Source organism: Perognathus longimembris, chromosome 5 (assembly GCF_023159225.1).
Source record: "Perognathus longimembris pacificus isolate PPM17 chromosome 5, ASM2315922v1, whole genome shotgun sequence".
Taxonomy (NCBI): domain Eukaryota; kingdom Metazoa; phylum Chordata; class Mammalia; order Rodentia; family Heteromyidae; genus Perognathus; species Perognathus longimembris.
Window position 1 is genome coordinate 5432481 of NC_063165.1, and position 24382 is coordinate 5456862.

The 24382-nt window shown below is 49.5% G+C and overlaps 1 protein-coding gene across 2 annotated transcripts in view; it reads right to left on the minus strand.

Moving 5' to 3' along the window:
* Dop1b (DOP1 leucine zipper like protein B) overlaps positions 1 to 24382 on the minus strand; it is a 79826-nt gene that overhangs the window by 49920 nt on the left and 5524 nt on the right. For both annotated transcript variants that reach the window (XR_007210953.1, XM_048346246.1), the window contains exons 2-6: positions 5918 to 6099; positions 5312 to 5482; positions 3864 to 4053; positions 722 to 820; positions 279 to 402 (exon numbers count right to left, since the gene is read on the minus strand). Coding sequence is in view for 1 of the 2 variants with exons in the window: in XM_048346246.1 (XP_048202203.1) it covers positions 279 to 402; positions 722 to 820; positions 3864 to 4053; positions 5312 to 5482; positions 5918 to 6099 (766 nt within the window). In the remaining variant the exon portion in view is untranslated. The remainder of the gene's footprint in view (positions 1 to 278; positions 403 to 721; positions 821 to 3863; positions 4054 to 5311; positions 5483 to 5917; positions 6100 to 24382) is intronic.

A 24382-nucleotide genomic window follows, 5' to 3' on the forward strand; every position in this document is an offset into this window, starting at 1 on the left:
AAAGAAGAAAAATACAATCTAGCCACATTTCATTCTACCAGTTATACCATCAAAGACCAGTGAAATAATAGAAATGAAAAACACAATACCCAATTACCTAAGTATTTTACTTCTTTTTGTAAAAGAAAAGAAAAAGCTGAGAACTGAAGCTATCTGTTGGAAGTAGATCTCAACTAACCAGTACATTTAATCATTTCAGGGTCTTTCCACATTTGATGACTCAGAACTTTATCACCAAACCCAGCACTACAGCTTTCCCTCTCCCTCACGCTCCATACCTAGTAACCAGGCATAGAGTCTTCTGTTGAGAGACATGTCCCTTCTCAGCAGAGTCTGGGTGGCAGCTGAAAGGATGCGTACGATGTCAGACCTCAGCAGGGGAATGGCTTGCTCATTGGGATCCTGTGAGGACAGAAAGAGGGAGTGATGAAGTAGACAAGAAGTCTTGACCCCTGCCCCTCCTTATCCATCCATCCATCTATCCCCAAAAGGCAGTTCTTAGAAGAGGCTGGCTCTTCCTGTGTGCCATGGAAAGCTACTGAGTATCTGCTATGGAAACATGACCCTCACACATGAAATGCAAGCCTTCAAGAGGCCGAAACCAATGGTGATCACGGAGAACCCATGTTCTGCCCTTGACAGACTGCAGAAGTCCAAGCCCTGAGCCTTTGCCTGGGGAAGTGGCAGGCAGGAATTATCCATGTCGGTATGTGTGACTTACCAGGCAGGTATAAAATGGAAAGAAAAAGAGGACAATTTCCAGATTATTTCTTTGCACAAGAACGTTTGAGTCCAGCAGTGATGCACACAGCGATTTTACCTGTAAGTGATAAACAGCATTATAAGTTTGTTCCAAATGCACGTAATGGCCTCCGCAGGATGCCCTGTACAGGCCTAACAACCAAGACTACGTCACGGCACACTGAAGAGAGCAAGCAGCGGGCTCGGTGGCAGAGGTCTGAGCTCTATGGGCTGGGACTGAGTGACATGGGAAAGATGTACAGCTTCCCACCTCATCTGCCCTCCCTGAGAGCTGCTCAGAAAAACTGACCAGATGGCCAGGTTCAAAGACCTCCATCTGTGATCCCCAGACAGGACACAACCAGAAACTCAGCTTAAATTAAAGCTCTGAAGACAGGCCAAGGGACTCCAAATCACTCCTGGACCTACTCCAAGCGTCATTTCTAAATACAGTACAGATGATCACACATACAGATCACAGATACCACACAGATGATCATGGCTAAGAGCCATAGTCAAAGGCAAGCGAGGGACCTGGCTCAAGTGGTAGGGTGCCTGCCCAGCAAAAGGCCCTGAGTTCAAATCCTAGTATACCCCCCTTCCCCAGTTTTTTAAATTTAACAAGCTATGACAAGTCAGAAGCAGGGCGAGAGAACCCTTTCTCAAGGGGGAAATAAAGTTTTGTGGGAAAACTGGGCTCTGAGGTCAGAAAGCGACCACACGGACATGTGCAGACACGGAACAAGAAGGGCCACTGAGGACAGGAGCAGAAGACTGGCCAAGTGAAGACACAACCTCAAGCTACAGGAGGCCAGATTTCGATGCAAGTGCAGAGGCTGGAGGGGAGAGCCAGTGAGTGGCAGGCGCGGAGCAGGGCATTAGAGAACTCTTCAGTTGGAGCTTGCTCTGTAAGCAAGAGGAAGCCAGGTACCTCAAAGGCTTAAGGGGGGTGTAAGCAATGCCAGACTTTAGGAAAACCAATCTCTTGACACTCAATAAAGAGCAGACGGAGAGAAACTAGTTAGAAAATTATACTTTGGTCCAAGAGCAGGTTGTGAATGAGGAGAAACGGGCACAGGAAACACCTTCAGGCTGGAAAGAAGGAACTATATTTAGGGGTCCCTCAACTCATCACCTTGAGGAACTCTTTTGTTGTTGTTGTTAAGATGATGTACAGAGGGGTTACAGTTACATACTTAAGGTAATAAGTACGTTTCTTGTCATGCTTGTTACCCACTTCCTCATTTTCTCCCATCCCTTCCTTGCTTTCATCAATTTTTTTAACCTTCCCAATGATGGACATCATCATTCTAGTCTACAATGCTTATGAACTCTATGAACATTAACAACAAAACAATTTCTTCCAGGTCGGGTGAGACGTACATTTCTTTCCTTTTGCTTAGTGTAATCTGTTCCTTCTTTCTCTCTCATTTCTTCCCTCCCCCTGCTGCCCTTGAGTCGCTTGGTTCGCTTTCATCCATGTCCATAGCAGCTGTTGGGCCCCTGCTTTCCACTCATTCAGTGCCCTCCTCCCAGCTTCCCTCATACGTACACGTGTATACACTATATGTGAGGTAAAGAGTATAGGGTCCTCTAAATACTATAAGACTCGTTAAGAAGAGGTCCTTTGTTTCTTTATCTTTGGAGTTCTTTTCAGTCTGTATTATTATTTTAGGTGCATATGAAGTAGTGCTTGGCTCTTACCCCTTGGTGCATTTCTCCCAAGACTATTCTTTTTTGGTGTCACTGTATATTGGTGTCATGTTTCTTTGCAATTTGATGCTAATACCTGCATATCAGGGAGACCATGCGCCATTTGTTTCTCTGTTCTTGGCTTATCTCACTCAACATGATTTGTTCTAGTCCTGTCCATTTCCCTGCAAATGCCATTATTTTATCATTTCTAATAGCTGTGTAGAATCCCACTGTATATAGGTACCACTTTTTTTGGATCTATTCGTCTATAGTGGGACATCTGGGTTGTTTCCATATCTTGGATATTGTGAACAGTACAGCAATGAACATGGAAGTGCAAGTGTCCTTGTCGTATTCTGGTTCCTGTTGCTCAGGGTATAAACCTAGGAGTGGGATGGCTGGGTCATAGGGTATGTCTCTGCATAGATTTTTTTGTGAAACCTCCAGACTGCTTTCTAGGGTAACTGTACTAGTTTACACTCCCACCAGCAGTGCAGTAGGGTTCCTCTTTCTCCTCATCCCTTCCAGTATTTGTTGTTGCCTGAGTTCAAAGTATAGGCCATTCTGACTGGGATAACGTGGTATCTCAGAGTTGTTTTTATTCGCATTTCCTTTACTGCCAGGGAAGCTGAACATTTTGAGGAACTCTCCATCAGCCTTAACCCCACCAAATCCTCAGAAGGCCCTGTGATAGAGCTCTACCATGCCCACTTTGCAATGGACTGGACTCAAGAGGGTAACTTATACCATGTGGCAGGCTATGAAACCTACGAATTCAATTTGGGGGTTTTCAAGTCAGAGGGAGGATCTACCAGCAGGTGGCGACGCACAGCAAGCCATTAAAAACAGCAAAAGGCAGGGACGGGGCAAAGACAAAGCTCTGGGAAGCTCATGAGAAGGGACTTAGCTGCCAGAGAACACAGCTTCCCGCCAAGGCGCTGGAGCCTGACACCTGGAGAACCTAACAACGTGGGTTTAAGAGCAGTCAGAGGAGAGCAGAGAGGAATAAGCAGGGCCAAGAGAGGCTGGGGTGTCAGGGGTTGGAGCTGAAGGGGTCTCCACGCAGGAGTGGTGTCTGGAGTGGACAGGGCAGGGAGCACCAGGACTGGGGTCAGGCAGCTGAGGTTCCCTTCACAGGCTCTCCAGGCATGTTTAGGGACTGAGAAGGTGTGCAGCCTCCACAGGACCTTGTGAGTAACATTCCCCAAACGCATGACCCTTCGAGCCTAAGTTTACAAAAGAAGCCCATCACCAAACGTGACTGCATTATGCCACGGTGGCGCAGCCTCGTCTCCTGTCGGTAGCTTGTTACCTGCAATGCCCCCCTCTCCCTTTCTCCCTGAGGCTCCTCTGCAGCCTTGGCGACAACCTCGGCATACTGGAGCCCATGCATGCCCCTCTGCCCCTGGGAAGAGTGCGGTACCTACCGTGAGCCGGTGATCGGTCCCCAGCATGTACTTCTGCTCCTTGCCAGGCAAGTCCCTGTTGATGTGGCCCACCACGAAGAGGGAAGCGGGAAGGCGAATGGATGGGCTCGCCAGGACACTCCCCCACAGGGCGGTGTAGAACACTTCCTTGCCCACAACCAGGGACAGCCTCAGGAGCAAGGCATCCGTCCTGTAGAGAAGAGATGAAAGAACTTAGGGGCTCATCCCGTTTTTCTAGAGCTCCATGGGCAGACTCAGCCCTGCTGGGGAGGCCCCTCCTTCTCCCGTTCTGAGTTGCCGCTCTCTCTGTGTTTCCCTCCATCAGCTGTCATACTGAATGGAAATTTGCTAAAACAAACATCACCGAGGGGCACAGTGTCCTGGCCAACAGGAAACTCTGAGCAGTGATGTTCCCGTGGCTCACGGATGGCCTCCACCCCCAGGCTTAGCCGGGACGTAGAGGGGAGCAGATCAATGGCTTTAGAATAAATGTGCAAGGTGTCCTCTGTGTATCAGAAAACACAACAAAATGCTGATGTGACAAACTGACGGCTTACAGCTATAAAGACGTCCCTGTGCGAACGCAGCCAGAAATGTGCCGGGTGGATCAACTTCAGAACACAGGCCAGCCGGGCCGGCCTGACAGTTCCGCACATCGGGGAGCAGTCTTTCCTCTCCACCCGCAACTGCTGACCTCTGCTCTGAGAAGCTCTTGTGCCGAGGCCCACGGCTCTGCGCCTCTCAGCCGAGGTCGGCGCCTCCGTGAGAAGCTCTGGCAGCAGCTCAGGGCTAAGGCCGGGCGCCGCTGTGCTCGGGCGCAGCTGCTGAGAGAGGCACCTGCGGGCTGGGTGACAGACCCACCAGTGACCCAGCAGAGGCACCTGTCCCCATCTCCTGAGCATTCAGACTCATACTCTGCAATGATTCCATTGCTTTTTTTTTCCTCTTTTCTTTCCATTAAAAATCTTAGTTATTGTAAAGGTGATGTACAGAGGGGTTCTAGTGACCTAAGTCGGATAACGAGTACATTTCTTTTCTGGACAACGTCACCTCTTCCCTGGCTCTCTCCCAGTTAAGGATTCCATTCCTTACAGGTTTCCATGCAAAGAAGACACAGGAAAATGCATGCCGGGGCAGAGAGTCAGCCCTGGTGGTGGACCCAGGACAAACTTGTCATGACCCAGGGCTGTCTGTCACATATGTCCTGCCTGCCACAGATGGTGTGGGCAGGACATAACGGAGATCTGAATACAGGCTCCTGTCCTAGCCAGGATGCTTCTGTGGGTAAAACATGTCATCGCGGGGGGACTGGGGGTAATGGGGACTCTGGGGGAAGATGCTACCTCAGGTAGCACCCACAGGCATGGGAAGCAGCTCCCGCGTCTCCACGTGTCTTGGCTTCTATCTTACATTAAAAAAAAGTGCCCGCAGGACTAGCATGCGCCTACCTGTCGTAGATCTCGGAGCCTTCCTCCAGGCCGGGGAGCAGGCCCACCAGAAAGGCCTGGAGGCTGGGTAGCAGCAGCTTCTGCAGTGGGAGGAAGTACTTCTCATACAGGCCCAGAAGCACTGGACGCACAGACATGGCCGCGTTCGCCAAGAGGGGAAACAGGCCGCAGCTGTAGAAGAAAAAAAAAGCAAGACAGTGGTTAGAAGATGCAGGTGATGAGAAGGGAGAGGGCTTGATTCTGCTGCTTGTGTGTTTTCACTGGTGCTGGGCAAGTCATGCCCCTGATCGCACCCGAGGGAATTCTAAAGAGCATGACTGCCATTTGAACCGGCGACACGGGTGCATGTTTGACAGGAGATGGTCACAGGGCATCATTATTGAAAGAGCAGGCACCAAGCTGTATGCACATCCGGGCTCTCCTCCTGAGCTGGATGCAGACTTTCCCCAAGGTGCCGCCCGCCCCCCTCCCTGGTGTGGGTTTTACGACTGATTTGTGCCATGCTCCCCTCCCCCATGCTTGCCTGTCGTACATTTTCTAACCTTGTGAACTGAAATGTGGAGTGCTCGGGTAATAAAAAGTATTCCAGCAGAGAAATCATTGTACCTGTACAGGAACAAGTCCTTGGCCAGCCATTTGGTCCCCACGATTTTAAAGATAATCTCATAGGTTTCCAGGGCTTTTAAATGCACACCACTGGGTAGGGCAGGGTGCAAACATTGAGCTAATCTCTTGCTGATAATGAGGCGCCGTGGCAACAAGGAATACTTCAGGTTGCTCTGAAGTGCCTGCAGAACAAGGAAAAGCATATAATGAAGGCCATGTCAGAGCCCCCCACCCCGTACCCCTGGAGAAAGGGGTGTGCAGGACAAAGACACGGGGGGCCCAGGAGAGCCACAAGTCAGCAATGCTGGAAAGAAGGCAGGCATCAGCGACAGTTCTAGGCAACATCGTGGAACCCACACGCAGAACATGCACCGCATCAGGGCAGAAAACCTCTTCCTGCTAAGAGGTTGGCGTGTGCGCCGTGGAAGGCCCCAGATGCTTGCCAGGGAGAAGAAGAGGCCTGACTCAACTCCCCGTTCTCCCAGCCAGGTGGATCTGAATAGGAGGTCCTTCCTGGATGGTGCAAGGAAGGACCCTGGGGACCCCTGTTGGGATGGAGCAACAGTTAATCCCAGGTAGACGAGGCTTCTGTGCGCCGGACAGGACACCGGACACGTGAGAAAACACCTTTTGGTACTAGCTGGAGCAAAGACCAGGCCAAGGCAACGAGCCAACCAAAGCTGTTCTTGGGCTGCGAACAGCTGAGTGACGGAGCCCCTGCCCCAGCACCAGGGGGGATTGTGTCCTTCGTGGCACTGTACGATCACAGAGACTGCCAGGGTCGGAGGCTCCTGACGACTCCAGAACAGAGCATTCACACACACCCAGCCATGCACCCAGGACGCGGGGTAAAGCCAGGCTTCGCAGAAGCCACTCAAAGGCCTCCACAGATGGCTCCAGCCGGCCCCATTATGTCAATACCCCAGCTGCACACTCTGTCACACCACAGAACAACCTGTGGCTGCTGTGTGAATGCCTAGCAGCCACCTTGCGCACTTCTCCCGTGTGGACTGAGCTGGCACCCTCCTTCGGGGAGGCGGAAGAGCCCCCCAGCCCGGCCTCTACACAGCTCGGGGGGTGGAGCCTGCTCCCTGCAACTCGAGGGGACTATCTTGCGCATCTCTGCTGTCTTCAGCACTTTGCACACTGCCTGAAAGGAAACAGGTGGTCTGGAACCTTCTCTGTGCAATGCATTCCATCCATGGGTCAGGAGCACTGGTCCGGGGCCAAGGACCTGACAACTTCTTACAAGCAAAGAACATGATCCCACTACGAAAACACCAAGGCACACAGAAGGCACCCAAAAGAGGAAAATACTGTTTTTCATCAAAAGCTAGTGTTCTACACAAAGTCTCAAATTCAATAGAACTGCATCTGTGTGTGTGTGTGTGTGCGTGTGCATGTGTGCACGCCAGTCCTGAGCTTTGAACACATGGCTCTGTCCCTGAGCTTCTGTGCTCAAGGCTATGCTTTGCCATGTGAGCCACAGATTCACTTCTGGCTTTCTGGTGGCTAATTGGAGATAAGTCTCACAGACTTTCCTGCCTGGACTGGCTTCAAACCATGATCTCAAGGTCTCAGGCTCCCAAGTATTCGGAATTACAGGCACGAGCCACCAGCACCTGGTGGCATCATTAAAAAAGTTAGGCCACACACAATGGCTTGTTCTTCTAATCCCAGACATTTGGGAGGAGGAGACTGGAAAGATCACAGCCACAAGCAAAAACATGAGATATTAGCTGAAAGATAGGCTAACAAAGCAACCATGGTTGTAGGTGTGGTTCCTAGAGCACCTGCCTAGGAAGCATAAGGCCCCAAGTTCAAATCCCAGTATTGTCCATTCAAATAATAATACACTAAAAAAAACCAACACAATATAATAAAAATGAAAACATCACATGTAACTAAAGGTCATCAAGATTCCTTAAAATATCTTAAATCATTATTTATGAAGTCTAACACACAGAAACAAAGAGAAAGCCCATAAAATGACTTGAATAATGTGCTCATAAAAAAAGAGAGACAGGGATGGGGGCTGGTGGCTCTGTCTAGGATTCCAGGTTAGTGCCTGTAATCCTGGCTACTGAGGAGTCTGAGATCTAAGGATCACGGTTCAAAGCCAGCTCAGGCAGGAGAGTCGGTGAGACACTTATCTACAGTTATCCCACCAGAAAACCGAAAGTGGCCCTGTGGCTCAAAAGTGGTAGAGCACTACTAGCCAAAGAAAAGGAGTGGGGGTGGGGGAGAAGAGCGGAGGAGGCTAGAAACTTCAGCAGAGGACAAGAACCAAGTGGGAGGTGCAGCAGGCAGTAGGTGCAAACGATACCCTCACATACACTGGGGATCAGGCAGACCGGCCAGGCTGCTATCACCACATCAACTCCTGAGTCCTGAAGACTCACCAGCCCCGGGTTCACTGAGAATATGGTGGTGTTGCTCCCTTCATCTGCACAAAGCAGGATCCCATCATTCTGCCCTCTGACCCCAGGAGGGTAACTTACTTGGGCCATGAGCTCGGTAGAACCGCATGAGTTACCTAAAGCTGGCAAGTCCTTTCTCCTGCCTCTAGGACCATAAACTCAGGGTAGAAATGGAATCCTTCCTGGTCTCTGAGAACCTCCAGAGCCAGGATTAAAGCATGTTGCAAAGTCACTGAGATCTGGGGCTTGTCCGTTGCCCTGGCATGACCTTCTCCACCCTTACCAATACCTCTTCTGAAAGAAACGCAATTACACCCCAAAAGAGAACCCCAGTAGATGCCCAATGCCAGGGGAGGTTCTGAGCCCTGTACGTACAATGTTATCACTACACAAAATAGCTACACTAAAGTGGAGCTATAAACTAGGCACAGAAAGGGACTGTCAATCATAATCAAATAGAACAACCATGACAATGAAGGTGGTGTGAATGTGGTCTCTAAGTACTTAGGGCGCATGGAAACATGGTGCCCACCTGATCCCATAACAAAAATAAGGTGAGAGCTGCAGGTGCGGCGATGTCGGGTGGAAAGCTGGTGGAACACAGCACCGAGACACCCCCATGGTGCCTGGCATTCACGATGCTACTAAGTGACAAACGGAGCGGAAGCAGTAAAGGCAGTGCGGGTGCTGCACAGGGGATGGGTGACACGCAGAGCAGGACAGCAAGAGGAGGAGAAGCTTCTTCCTTAGATGAACAAAACGACTTCCATCTGTAAGAATGAGTTATCCCGGCACAAACTCCCCACCTCAGGCTGCTGCCAGCTCAGCGCTTCATGGAGTCCAACAACTGCCTTGTGGCTCACTCCGGTCAGACCTCCTGCCTCCGGAACCCCTCTTGCCTGGGAGCCGTCCGCGCTCGTGTCCTCTGACACTAAAGCCGCACCTGCCATTGCGGCAGCCAGTGTGGTGACATCTCCAAAGACTAAACACATCCAGTTCCCATAGGGCCCAGAAGCCCCACTTGTGGGGGAAGGACTCGCTTCCATGCTCACTGCAGCACCATTCACAATCGTCCCTACGTGGGAACCACCCAGGTGTAAAAGTTTAGTTATGTGCAGTTGGGAGGATATCCTAAATATCTAAATATTCTAAAGCCAAGAACAACAAAAAAAAAACCCCAAAACACTGGGATTAACAGAAAATTCAACTTCGTATCATTTCACTCAGAGACTATAGTCATCTAAAAGCATTCCTGGAGCTATCGTTAAGATATAATTATAGGGGTTGGGGATACGGCCTAGTGGCAAGAGTGCTTGCCTCCTATACATGAAGCCCTGGGTTCAATTGGTGCTGTGGCTCGAGTGGCACAGTGCTAGCCTTGAGCAAAAAGAAGCCAGGGACAGTGCTCAGGCCCTGAGTCCAAGGCCCAAGACTGGCAAAAAAAAAAAAAAAAATATATATATATATATATATATATATAGTATTTGTGACTGCATTACATCCATAGGCTCACAGGCTGACCTTAAAATAGTAGGGGCTGAGGGTGTCGGTCAGCACGCACAAGGCCCTAGGGCAGATCCAAGCAAATAAATAAATAAATGAAAGATGTATGAAAATTTTTTTAACTGGAAGCTACGAAAGATCTCATTTGGTTCCAAGGAAACATCTCCTCCACGTTTTCCTTCGACATTATACAAGCTGACAGGATGGTATTCTCCAGAACACAAACTGATTTGGAAAGGCAGACCACGGACTCAAAAGTAATTTAATATGTTTAGATATTTAAGGTGATAAATTTTAGGCTATGTGTGTTTTACCACTGAGTAAAAATGTTCTAAGCAAAGATAATTTAACCATGTGAGAGGGGAGGGCGGGGGAGTGTTGGTTGATTTTTTTTTTTTTTTTTGGCCAGTCCTGGGCCTTGGACTCAGGGCCTGAGCACTGTCCCTGGCTTCCTTTTGCTCAAGGCTAGCACTCTGCCACTTGAGCCACAGTGCCACTTCTGGCCATTTTCTGTATATGTGGTGCTGGGGAATCGAACCCAGGGCCTCATGTATACGAAGCAAGCTCTCTTGCCACTAGGCCATATCCCCAGCCCTGTTGGTTGATTTTTTAAAAGTAAATGTAGCAAAATATTTCCTCTAAAAGTTCCCAGAAAGGACAGTGCGAACCTGCTTCCGCAGGTCCCAGATGCCGTCTACCAAGAACCTCGGGCCAGCCAACTTCAGTCACGCTCCCCGACAGGCAAACAAGGTGCAGAACCGGCATGGCTTCCCTCTGCAAGTCTGTCATCCATTAAGGACGCTCGTTTCATGTTACAACGAAACTGTAAGACGGCGAGTCACACTGGTCAGGTGGCACAAAGTTCAACACTCGAGTGACGTCCTTGTCAAGGGACACCAACAGTGCCCTTTAGACACTAAAAACAAACTAGGCAGGACTTGGCACGGTTCTGATGGCAGGGAGCAGCGGGCCGCATCTGATGTAGGGGCTGGGAAGTGGAGGTGGCAAGAGGCAAGCTAGAGACCTCTGGGTGCCTTTCAGGCCTTGGGGTCCCCTAGGTGGCCTTTAACGGTCCCAACTTCTGTATAAACGGAAAGCTGCCTTTTGAATAAGGTCACCACCTTCAGGCACACGCTCCAAGGTCAAGGGGCAGCTTGAACTGCGACCATCAACCCCCACCCCCACCCCTGCTGGGCTGTGCAATGGGAAAGCTGCAGACAGGAAGGTTAGTCCAATTTTCCGGGTGGCTTAGAGACACATATTCGCAAACGTTCTTCAAACTGCCCTCTCGCTTTGAACCCTCTCTCATAGAGGCTTTCTCTAACTGAGCTGACTTCTGTTCTCCCAGCCCGCCCTGCGGTGGGGTAAACAAAGGTAGAGGGTGTGGGTGTGGCCCGCCCCCGGGGGACACTGGCTGCACAGCTGGCCCTGGCAGCCTCGCTGCTGACCCAGAGTTGGCTCTGTCCGTGTGCCGGGAGGGAGTGCTCTGCTGATCTCCCTCACAGGAAGCCAGTGGAGCCGCAGTGAAGAAGGACACACAGGCTGGCTCGGAACCAGCCCCACCAGGCTGAGTCAGGCTCGCTCCCTGAGTGTTCTGAGGTGCTGTGGGCGCCGCGTAGACATGCTGTCACCGACCCTCTGACAGGAGCTGAAGCAACAACCGTTCCGTCTCCATTTCCGGCAGCAGGATCGATGTTGAGCACAGGCCCAATACACACACACACAGACATCCTACATGTGTGTGCACACCCGCACACACGGGTACAAACCCAACGTGCACACATAGCAGGTGCACATACAAGAGCATACCCTCACTGGCATGCACACCTCAAGTCTACACAATGCACACATGTACACACACACACCCCTTCCCACACACACGTGCACACACACTCTGCATGCACGAGAGTTGTGAGTCACAGGCCCTTCAACCACCACACAGGGTGTGCCAGGTCTTGTGGTTACGATGACTTCAAGTTGACTTGGGAATCTATGTACTAGATTTTTTTTTTTCCCCCTTAAGACAGAGTCTCACTCTAAGCCTCAAAGTCTCAGCCTCTTAAATGCTGGGATGACGGGCTTGAGCCACCACACTCAGCACAAAACGACTGCCTAAAACGCAGCCTAACACGTGCAGTACCTCACAGTCAGCAAACCACAGCTTACACACAAATACCCTCCTCATTAGCCCCCGCAGAGTTTACTTCATTTAGACTTTTAAAGCCACTTCATCTGCCCACTGATGTTTTCCCACCCTCTCAGAAAGCCACTTCAGATGACTGCAAGGCTCCGCGACTCTACTTGTTTCTAGACTCCCACACCACACATGCCTGGGGCTCCCCTGATGCCCACTCACCCATGCCCTGGGAGCACGGGCTTTGCAGAGGCTCCGGTTGAGCGAGAACACGGAAGGGAAATACTGTCTGCACTGTGAAGCCTCCAGCAAGTGGCTAAGCATCGGTGCCTTTCAATCAGTAGAGGCCGAAGCGCACCAGGCGTGGAGGGTCACAGTCTGAACAGAATAGGGGACAAGACTATTACAGGGGCTCACAGAGGGAAGCATGCGTGACTCGCACACGTGTGTGTGCATGCATTCGTGTGATTTCTACCTCAGGATTGAAGAGATGACAAGTGGTGGGAAGAGGAAAGCTGCAGCACCCAGAACCTGCAGGTTGCCTAAAGCTTACAATGCAGAGAACACAGAAACACTTGCAGATGTACAGTCACATGTACAAGGATGCACGATCGCATGTACAAGGATGCATGATCACGTGTCAGAGGTCTAACAGGTGTAAGGGTACCAGGCATGGAATCAGCAAATGATGTTTTCCTGTCTTTCAAACGTATTTTAATCTACCTACAAATGACAAACATAATGAAGAGCACAGCTCTAACACATATGGGAAACAACTTCATAAAGTCAGAGCTAGGAGAGAACATCTTGGAAAACAAGAGTCTCATGACAAATCCCAGACGGACGTCAGCCCCCAAAAGTTCTACCGGTAGAACTCAGTATTCTTCAAGAATCACACCCAGAGGAACAGAGCTGGCATGCTCCTGTCTACTGGGACTGAGTGTTATCTCTTCCTCCACAACGCCTTTGTCTGGAGGCCTTTGGAACTAAATATCAATCCTCAATGCTGGAAGCGAACAGCTTCTAAAACTTGGGGCAAAGCTTCTAGAATGTTCTGGTTCCCTCCAGCACACAAGATGCCGCACACCTGAAATGTATATGGGCTACTCAATGAGACAGCTGATAACAGGCCAGCCAGAAAGAATACCAGGCTGAGAAGGGCACAGCTCTCCATCACTGGGTTGATTGCTCTTGCTTATCTGGTCTGGTCCGGCTTTCCTTCTTTCTGTTTCCCCTGTCCTGGAAACAAGCCATCTGCACAAGACCGAGACTGTACAGGAACCAGCCGCCGGTGACTGCACAGGAAGTGTGACAAGGACATGAAAGCTGGGCTTCCTCCAGATCAAGTCAAGCCCCAAACACCACTGGCTCTAGAACTTGGTTCCGGGACACTCAGAACAAAGAGCAGAGCACCACGGCTGGTTTCAGAGGGAGCACTGGCAGACATGACCTCCTCAGAAATGTGGTGAGTGCTAGCAGCCCCTGCCATTACTTAAAGTCTTGGAGCCAGCTGGCAGCCACTCCAGTGCAGATGGTAAGGGCAGGGGTTGCCTGCCTTTTCTGAGGACATGAAAACAGCTTTACTCTCAAGAGACAAGCCTGGAGAGGGACAGGCTCTAGCTCCATCCTGAAGGGAGATCCAGGGTCACAGAGACAGGACCATCTAGCCACATGGGTTTAAATGGAGAAAACATACTGCTTTACAAAACCCCAAGTCTAGGGCAGTGGCTCTCCACTGGGGTCACTGTGTCACCAGGGGCCATCGGACAGCGTCAGGAGACACTGCGTCTATCACACCTCGGGGTGGGGAAGGTGACCTGGCACGAAGTGGGCAGAGGCCAGCATGGTAACAAACACACCCTCCAGGGCCTGACACCCCACAAGGCCAAGACACCCCAGTCTGGAGAAGCACAGTTGTTCCGGATTTATGCAAAGGGCTCCAGAACACTCCCAAGCGTTCATCCTGGCCTGTTGTGCCAAGTGTGGGCTTCAACTTTGAACTTCCCTTTTCCTCTCATGCCTCCTATGTTGGCCATAGATGCAGGCTTTAAATTCTCGTACTGATCAAAGCAACAAACAAACGAGGTTCTTGATTTCACGTGTCATTGTATTGGAGGAACCCCTTTCTAGAAGCTGGCTTAGGGCCTTTCTGCCACATCTCATGGGACGGAGACAGTCACATGCCCACATGTACATAATCTCTGCCAAGGAAAACAGGATTACTAGGAGGAATGAGTCGTAACATTTACTGCTGGGGCCACCCTCCTACCACCTGACATCCAAACATGACCAGGATCTTTCTGGAAAGAAAACAAACAGGAAGCAAACAAACAAAAACACCATAGGGGGGCTGGGGATATGGCCTAATGGCAAGAGCGCTTGCCTTGTATACATGAAGCCCTCGGTTCGATTCCCCAGCACCACATAGACAGAAAATGGCCAGAAGTGGCGCTGTGGCTCAAGTGGCAGAGTGCTAGCCTTGAGCAAAAAGAAGCCAGGGACAGTGCTCAGGCCCTGAGTCCAAGGCCCAGGACTGGCAAAAAAAAAAAAAAACACCATAGGGGATGGCAGTGTGGCAGTTGAGTACTTGCCTAGCATGCATAAGGCCTGTGTTCAAGCTCCAACTCAGAAAAGGCAAATAAAAGCTGGCCACTGGTGGCTCGCAACTGTAATCCTATCTAACTTGGGAGGCTTGAGATCTGAGGATTTTAATGCAAAGTCAGCCAGGGCAGGAAAGTTTGTGATATTCTTACCTCCAATTAACCGGCAAAAACCTAGAAGTGGGTTTGTGGCTCAAGTGCACCATCATTGAGTGGAAAAGCTGAGCAAGAGCTCAGGACTCTGAGTTCAAGCTCCAGTACTGGAACATTAAATAAATAAATACCGCCTCACTTGGGGTTGGGGGGTGAGGCTTAGTGGTATAGCACTGGCATAACATACAGAAGGCACACATACTGCCCTGCACTACAAAACAAAATGCCTTGCTATTCTTCGTTTATACAACATTGGATACTTTGGAATTTTTGTTGTTGTTATAGCAGCTAACATTACTATAACTAATTCAGAGACAGTACCATCAGTATTTAACATTGGTCTAGAAAATACTAGCAAAATATTAGGGGAAAAATTGCATGCCAATAGATGGTGCCAGACATGTGTGTGCATGGGTATACACACACACACAACACACACACAGGCTGTATGTCCTGTGTGCATGGATGTACACACACACACACAGGCTGTATATAAACAGATAGCCTTCCTCCATGCCACTATTTCATCCCGAGCAGTCTTCCTGTTGGAGACGCCAAGACTCCTCCGTCCACCTGCATCCTGTGCTATTCACACTGTTGTACATGACGAATTCCATGACACAGCCTGGCTGACAGTGGCCAAGTTTCCACTATTATATAGAACAAAGCAGTGAAGAGTCCCAGAGTTATCTCTATGTGTCTATGGGATTAGAACAAATTGACAATGGCCAGGTAGCATTTTTCTAATCATCTGTCATGTGGGAAATGCAAAATCCACAATGAGATATGATTCTGTTTTTTTGTTTGTTTTTTGCCTGTCCTGGGGCTTGGACTCAGGGCCTGAGCATTGTTCCTGGCTTCCTTTTGCTCAAGGCTAGCACTCTACCTCTTGAGCCACAATGCCACTTCCAGCTTTTTCTGTTTATGTGGTGCTGAGGAATCAAACCCAGGGCTTCGTGCATGCTAGGCAAGCATTCTTCTGCTGAGCCACATTTCCAGCCAGAGCTATGATTCTGTTCTCCCTGAAGTGGCTGTAAGTAGTAGGACTGACCACACCAAGTGCTGGGGAGGACACAGGAAGACGCAGCTCTCCTACATGGCGGTGGGGAAGGGGACGTAAAATGATGCAGTCACCTTGGAAAATGGTTTGGCGGATTCTTAAAAATTAAACATGGCCACTGGAAGGAACCCAAATATCCATTAACAAGAAAATGGGTAACTGCATATCCGTGGATCTTACTCAGCAAAAAAAAAAAGAATGAACTATCAATATTCATAACTTGGATGACTCTCAAAATAGCTCTGCTAGGAGAAAGAAGCCAGACCAAAAGAAATAAAGAAGAATCTGTTTATACAAGTTATGTTTTTTTTTTTAATGCAAAGGAAGCTATGGTGACAGAAAGCAGACCCACAGCTGTCTGGGAGACAGGGCAGGAGGGAGTGGTTTTGAAAGGGCTGGGGGAAACTCTGGGGGTGACAGACCCACAGTCATTATCTTGATTGTAGGGACAGCTTCACAGTGATATATGTATATAAAAATTCATCAAAGTACACACCTTAAGTATATGCAAGACTGGAGTGGAATGTGGCTCAGTAGTAGAGTGGTTTGTCCAGCATTTATGAAAACCTGGGTGTGTAATATAAGGTATCTATCTATCTATATTTCCTTTCTCTCTTTCTTTCTTTCTTCCTTTCTTTCTCTCTCTCTCTCTCTCTCACACACACACACACACGCGTGCAGTTTATGATGTGTCAAGCTGAAAGAGAAGAGCAGAAAAGGCCATTTTATGAGATAAATAACTAAACGGGAGTGCCAGTACTTGGCTCACACAGCAGGCTGAATGCGGGTGCTCAGGTATAAAGGCTGTCATAACTGAAAAGCAGCTGCGTTTACCTGTTGCCTCTGTATTGGTTTGCTCTGACTGCCTTACACAACAGCCCTTTCCTTCTCACAGGTGACGGTCCTTCAGTTCTCTTGGCTTGTAAATGGCTGCCTCTGGCCGTGTCTTCACACTGGCTGACTGAGAATGGCTGACTGGGAATGGAGAGGTAGCCCACTTACTCTTTAGGCCACAGTTTTATCAAATTAGGGGCCTGCCCCTACAGCCTCATTTATCAAACTGCCTGCTAATGACTCCTTTCTCCAGATATAAATAGGGGGCAGGGAGGAGGAACATTTCAGCTCCTCCCACCCCAAGGCTTGACATGAAACTTGTCAGAATGCTGTAGGTGGGTGACTGCCCGCCCCCCCCCCCCCCCCCCGATCTATCAACTCAGTTCTGCGGGCTGAGCTTTGTCATCAGGTTATGGAGAGTTAAATCATCTGTGCAGTCCTGGACTGCTGCCATCTCTCTAGCAGACTGGAGAGGAAGAAAGCAAAAGTACACATTTTATTCAAACGTAAGACAAACAGACTGGCCTAGCTACAAATTACTGAAAAGTATAGCAGACTCCCTGGCAAAGAGAATGTGCTTTGCAAAAGACCATTTCGGCCCCACAGCTGGCTCACACCAAGGCTGCTGGTCAGGCCTGAATGGGCAATGCCCCTGCAGACTCTTGCCCCCTCCGGACAACCCGGCATAGACAAGGAAGCCACACTGTCACCGAGCCCCACACACCCCTCACACTGGACAGCAGCTCTGCTGCGCATCGGAGCCAGAGTTAGACAGGATGTACCACTCTCAGCAGCTTCTGAATTTTGGTGTCAAGACATCAGAACACTGCCAGAAACAAACAGATCCTGTGCTGGCTACTCAACTTCAAGGTACAGAATCTACTTCATTTAAAGTGAGGAGAGTAATCGTCAGGAGCGTCCTTACCAATAGGCCTCCTCTCAGAAGGAATTCAGGCCTTCCAAGACCCCAACAGGACCTGACACTGCTCTTACACAACAACTTCAAGGCCACAGGAAGAGAGAACTCAGAGGGCTGCTGGCAACAGTCCCAAACGAAAAGTACTAGACACTAACCGATGGGGACCTGCAAGTGAGAAGACAGATCAAACCAGCATGCTGTAGGCTGAGAGGTAGGCCTCCTAGCTTCCTCTGCTCAGTCTGGCCAGCAGGAGTGAAGAGGATGAGTAAACTATGGCATCAAGAGCTGGTGAGATGTCGGGAGGCTTGAGGACTCTCCCAAGCAGACATGCACCTTTAAGGAGCAGCCCTGTGAACCCACAGGTGCTGAGCTCTGGAAGTGAGGAAGGGCGTGAACCAGGAAGGCTGCCAACACCCATCAGTCTGTGTCCTGCTCTGCCCTACTCCATCTTGGGTACCACACTCAAGGTACCATGATGCAGCTTGGCACAGCCTGCAAGACAAGAACTGGAGGCCTCCACAGTGCTTCTGGGTAGTGAAAAAGATCCAAGAAATAACACTGCACCCATAAGGCATGTGACGCAAGACATCTGGGCCTCGGAGAGAAATGGGCATGTTAAACAAGTTGGATGTGGAGAGACAATCTGCACTTCATCTTCAGACCTAGTTATAAGCTGAATCAGAGCCCTCCACTATCCCTACACTGGAGGTCTGACTTCTAGTATCTTCCCCAATGGGACTATATGTGGGGACAGGATAAGTACCTCAGACTTTTCTACTCAGGCTGCCTTTGAACCATGATTCTCCAGGTCTCAGCCTCCTGAGTAGCTTGAGTCACCAGTACTCGGCTTAAAACAAACAAACAAACAAAAAAACCCTCTAAATACACATTCACTGTCAGACCTGACATCCAGTGACTGAGTCTCAAGGGCAGAGATCTGCATGTCCTCCATAGCCTTGACCGCTCAGAGCTGTCTGAGGGCTCAGGACATGTCACCTCCTGGCTTCTGTGTGCAGAGAAGAGAGCCAACATCCTGTCAAGCTGATCTCTGTGGCCTGTGGGTGGAGGCTCTTCCTGATGCCCTCAGAACATCTGTTAAGTGGCAGGGATGTAGGCGCTCAAGAGCTACAAAGGGACCAGGCACTGGTGGCTCACTCCTGTAAGCCTAGCTACTCAGGAGGCTGAGATCTGGAGATCACGGTTCAAAGCCAGCCCGGGGAAGGAAAGTCTGCAAGACTTTTTTTTTTTTTTGCCAGTCCTGGTCTTGGACTCAGGGCCTGAGCACTGTCCCTAGCTTCTTTTTGCTCAAGGCTAGCACTCTGCCACTTGAGCTACAGCACCACTTCTGGTTGTTTTCTATATATGTGGTGCTGGGGAATCGAACTCAGGGCTTCATGTATGTAAGGCAAGCACTCTTGCCACTAGACCATATTCCCAGCCCTGTGAGACTCTTTTAATTCCAGTAAATCATCAGAAAACTGAAAGTGACGCTGTGGCTCCAAGTGGTAGAGCACTAGCCTTGAGCAAAAAGAACTCAGGGGCAGTGCCCAGGTCCTGTGTTCAAGACCCATGACCACCAACAACAATGGAAAAGTTATGTCTATCTAGAAAAGGTGAGAGCAGTTCACATTTCTCCTTTAGTGCAATGGATTCTAAAACATATAATAAGGAGATATTCCTTGAAAAAGGCTGCTTTATAGCTAAACCTTAAACTGAAAGTTGAGCTAGGACACTCAAGACCCTCAGGGCTTGCTACTCACGAAACCCACCTCTGGACGGACAGTTTGGGCAACAGCAGAGGGTTATGGAGTAAAAGAAGCCAAAAAGAGGTAGCTCACTTAGGATCAATATGACTTTTTTTCTGGTACCAGACTGGCATTCAAACTTGGTACCTGATGCTATTGCTCACTGGCAAGCACTCTACCTGCTGCACACCGCCAAACCTAATTATGACATTTTTTAAAGAAATAATCATGGTTCGAGGATAGCCTTAGCATGCAAGACTCCTTGATCAATAGTTGGGCATAGTGATGTGAGCCTGTAATCCTAGCTACAGCGGGAAGCAGAAAGCAGGGGCTCATAGTCCAGGTATACACCTGCACAGTAAGATCCGCTATGAAAATAACCAGAGCGATGACAAGGGCTGGAGGCGTGGCTCAGCGGAAGATTGCGGGCCTAGTAAGCACAAAGCCCTACGGTCAAATCTTAGTACCACACACACAAAATTTCAAGTCTATAGTTACCTATTACTACCAGACTTTATTTCTAGGTTTTTGGGTTTTTTTCCCCCCAGTCCTGGGGCTTGGACTCAGGGCCTGGGTATTGTTCCTGGCTTCTTTTTTACTCAAGGATAGCACTCTACCACTTGAGCCACGGCGCCCACTTCCAACTTTTTCTGTGTATGTCGTGCTGAGGAATCGAACCCAGGGCTTCACGCATACTAGGTGAACACTCCACCACTAAGCCACATTCCTAGCCCCCCAGTCTTTATTTCTCAACCCAACTGGCACAGCAGTTGGCACAGTTAGAAGAATAAAGCCTCAAGAAAGCACTTGGTGATTAAAAATAGTAATTGGCAAGTAAAAAGCTGAAAGAGATCACAGGAAGGGGTGACACTGTCCAAGAAGAAATGTGCTTTTTACTTAGTTTATGAAACTGTAATCCCTTTGTATACCACTTTTATAATAAAAAAATAAAAAATAGGGCTGGGGATATAGCCTAGTGGCAAGAGTGCCTGCCTCGGATACACGAGGCCCTAGGTTCGATTCCCCAGCACCACATATACAGAAAACGGCCAGAAGCGGCGCTGTGGCTCAAGTGGCAGAGTGCTAGCCTTGAGCGGGAAGAAGCCAGGGACAGTGCTCAGGCCCTGAGTCCAAGGCCCAAGACTGGCCAAAAAAAAAAAAAAATTGGCAAATAAATGGTATACACTTATGTTCCTTACAAATACACTGTGAAAAGGTTAGAGAGAACTAATTAACACAGGCATTGTATCAATATACTTGTCAAGTCTGTGAGAGGACAAACAAATGTGCTCTCTTAATTTTCAACAGTGTAATACATTGTTACTAAGTATAAATACTCTTGAGTTTGTTACTCACCAAATGAAATTTTGTATTTCTGTGGGCTACTCTCTACTTCCTCCAATACCCACCTCCAGTGACCACCATTCTATGTGCTTCTAGAAGTTCAATGTTTTATACTCCACATTGTTTGTTTTTTTATGCCTGTTTTTTCTCACTTAACATCTTTATGTTTAAACACTACTCCCAACTGACATGACTTCCTCTTTTTGAAGGCTGAATATCATGCAATTGTGTATTTTACAGATTTTATCTTAAAATAAGGGGAAGTTGAGATTAAGTTTCAGATAAACAATTAAGCAAAAGTTACTCTATTCAGGTTAATATACCTAAAGCTATGGAAGGTAAATTAGTCTCTAATGTAGACAATTTCTAGGTATGATAGAAATTTTGTTTAGCAAATTTATAAAATGACACAATTCGGATCTGTTTATAGTTTTCTATTTGTAAAAAGGGTTAAAACTAGATCTGTTCTTTTGCTCTTCTGGATCTATGGTTTATACATTAAAATCTGCAGCCATTTATCTGAAAAAGAACACCTTGACCTAACCCCTGAGCTACAGAACTGTTTACATCTGCCTTGTATAGGGTTTTACTGTCATCTCTAGCTTACTCTGCAGTTCTGCGCATATACATTAATAATCCAAGGTAGCCGGGTGCCAGTAGCTTATGCTTGTAATCCTAGCTGCTCAGGAGATCTGAGGATCAAGGTTCAAAGCCAGCCTGGGCAGGAAAATCCATGAGATTCTTATCTCCATTTAACCACCAGAAAACTGGAAGTGGTGCGGTTGTGGCTCAAAGTAGTAGAGCGCTAGCCTTGAGCAGAAAGGACTCCAGGGACAACACCCAGGCCCTGTGTTCAAGCCTTATAACCCATAATGAAATAAATAAGTACATACATAAGCAATCCAAAGTCTCTGACCATCACTAAAGCCTTAAGAAAACGGCTCACATTAACTCCTTCAGGCGGGGTTCGCCACAAGCTGCAAGTCTGAGAGTGACTGCCAACACAGACGGAGACTGCACCCTCCAGTGCCACCCAAACGCCACAGTGCACAACTGATCTCAGGCCTAAGGGGCCATTCTCACCCGCCTGTCGGGGTGGGGCAGCCAGAGGGTGGGGCATTTGTTTGTTTTATGTAGCTGCCTTCAAAATCTTGCTCTTCCTGTCTCAGCCATTGGAGCACTGGGATTCCAGGCATGCACCATCGCACCTGACTTCAGAGGGATTCTCTGCCAGATAGGGCAGGCACTCCTTGCTCAAAACCTCCCTGCAAGGGAGCTCAGGGGCTCCCCCCTCCTCCCCTCCTCCTGAATCAAAGCTCTCCCTGTGTGGTCTGGTCCCGCGGCCACTCCTTCACCTCCTACCCCTTTCTCCCTGGCTGCCCCACGCCTGTCCCTGTCCCCTTCCTGTGCCTTGGACCCAGGCCCACGTCCCAGATGGTCTCCCTGCCAGCTCACTGGCTGCACCCAGGCCCCTGCTCAAATGTCAGGGTGTCGGAGAGCCATCTCTGTCTAAAATAGCACCTCGTCCTCCTTCTCACCACCCCACATCCCAGCTTCATTTTCTTCCTAGCATTCAGCAACCAACAGCATGCGTGTGTTGTTGCCTGTGGCCCACCAGTAAAAAGCTTCCGTCCCAGGAGGGCGAGACTCCGTGCCAAGGCCATGTCCTAGCACCCCGATACCCTACCTCTGTGGACCTCAGATGGAGCTGCTGTCACCAAGACCCTCATACCAAGTGGCTTAAGCAACAAAACCTTGTCTCGCACATACTCCTGGTGGCTAGAAGTTGGGAGTGAGCTGGCTCCTTTGAAGCATGGTAAGGAAGACCGGCTCCCTCCGTTCCCCCCTAGCTGCTGGTAGTCTGTGTTGTCTCTGCTAGGCTCCTTGGCTGGCAGACACATTCTCCTCACCCCTGCCTTGGTCTGTGCACATCTAGGTCTGTGTCCACCCTTCCCCTTTTCGTAAGGACACGGGTCACGCTGGCTTACAGCCACATACTAACAACCTCAATGTAGCCCAGTTATCTCTATCAAGACCCCATTTCCAAATGAGGTGACTTCCTACAGAACAAGGAGTTAGAAGTTTCTGGAAGACAGAATTCAACCCCTAACCACCGAAGTTACTGACCGTGGGTAAGTTAAGAGGCACTGGTAAAGGGCCAGGTCTTGTTTGGGCAATGATGTCAGGCCTTGGCAATGGAGATGCCCCACCCTTTCCCCTTATACTTGCTACATAGACACCACCCCAGCAAAGGCAGAGAAGCACTTCTCGAGAGCATGGCTAGAGGCCAGGCCACAGGGGGGCTGAGACCTCCATGCCAGAGCTGTCTGTGACCCGGCACAAGTCGCTCACCCTGAGCCTTGTCTCAGGACAATGTGGTGGGGATTGCATGCCACTGCAGAGGGGCCTGTGAACACTGGCGGCTCATCCTCAGACCGCGGCCGCCACAGGCCGGGCTGGGGTACAGCCTTGCAGTGTCACGTGGGGCCGCAAATCCGGGCTGGCTGGGAGGATGTTTGGAACTGGACTTTGGCCCCTCCTGGGGGGGGGGGGTTGAAGGGCATGAATCTTCCTAAAACGGATGGTGGATGGGTGTCAGTGGAGAACAGGATGACCCCGGAAGGGGTGGTGGAACCTGTGTGCCCCCTACATTCCTGATGGCTACAAGCGCTGTGCAGTTAGTGTAGTTAGTGACAGACTAAGCCATCGTGCACTTCTGTGGCCTGTTCCAGGCGCTGCTCACACGGAGGGGGTCACTCTGTGTGTGTAGGTTTCCCACATCATTAGGATTCAAAACCAAAACGAGGCCCGGCCCCTGTGGGACTCAGGGCTCATGTGCTTCAAGAGGATGCTTGGAGCCAGCTGTCGGTGGCTCACACCTGTGATCCTAGCTGAGGAGGCTGAGATACGAGGCTTGTGCTTTGAAGCCGGCCTGGGTACGCAAGTTCTGGGTAGGAAAGTCGCTGAGACTCTTAACTCTAGCTAATCACAAAAAGGTAGAAGTAGAGCTATAGCTCAAGTGGTAGAGCACTCTCCTTGAGCACAAAAGCTTAGGGACAGTACCCATGCCTAGAGTTCAAGCTCCAAGGCCAGCAAACACACACACACACACACACACACACACACACACACACACACACACACAGATGACACTTGGTGATGATTGAGACACTGTCCATCTAGAGCACATGATAGTCCTGGGCAGAAGGAGTTGCAGGACCAGGCAGCTGGCACGTGGTAGCTGGGCCCATGGTATCAGCTTAGCATGCCGCTTTGGTTTATCTGAAACACGGGACAATGGTGGCATCTTTCTCCTGGGCTGAGTCTGTTAATGTAAAATAGCATGCTTCATCTGGGTCACTACAATATTGGCTAAACCAGGGCTGAATGAATGAACCTGACCCTCTTTTTCTATTATTAGTTGTTATAATGTATTCCTTGTCTGAGATTCACCCCAAGCATCCCCGAGAGCCACACTTAGCTGGCTCTGTCATCTCTGAGATTTCTTATCCTGTCCCACATACCTTTATCACACTCATCTTGACACAAAAAGTCATACTGACTACTAGTACTCCTCTTTTTACAACCACCCCCTCTGCCAGTCCTGGGGCTTGAACTCAGGGCTTAGGCGCTGTCCCTGAGCTTCTTTTGCTCAAGGTTAGCACTCTACCACTTGAGCCACAGCGCCACTTCCAGCTTTTCTGTTTAGGTGGTACTGAGGAATTGAACCCAGGGCTTCATGCATCCTCGGCA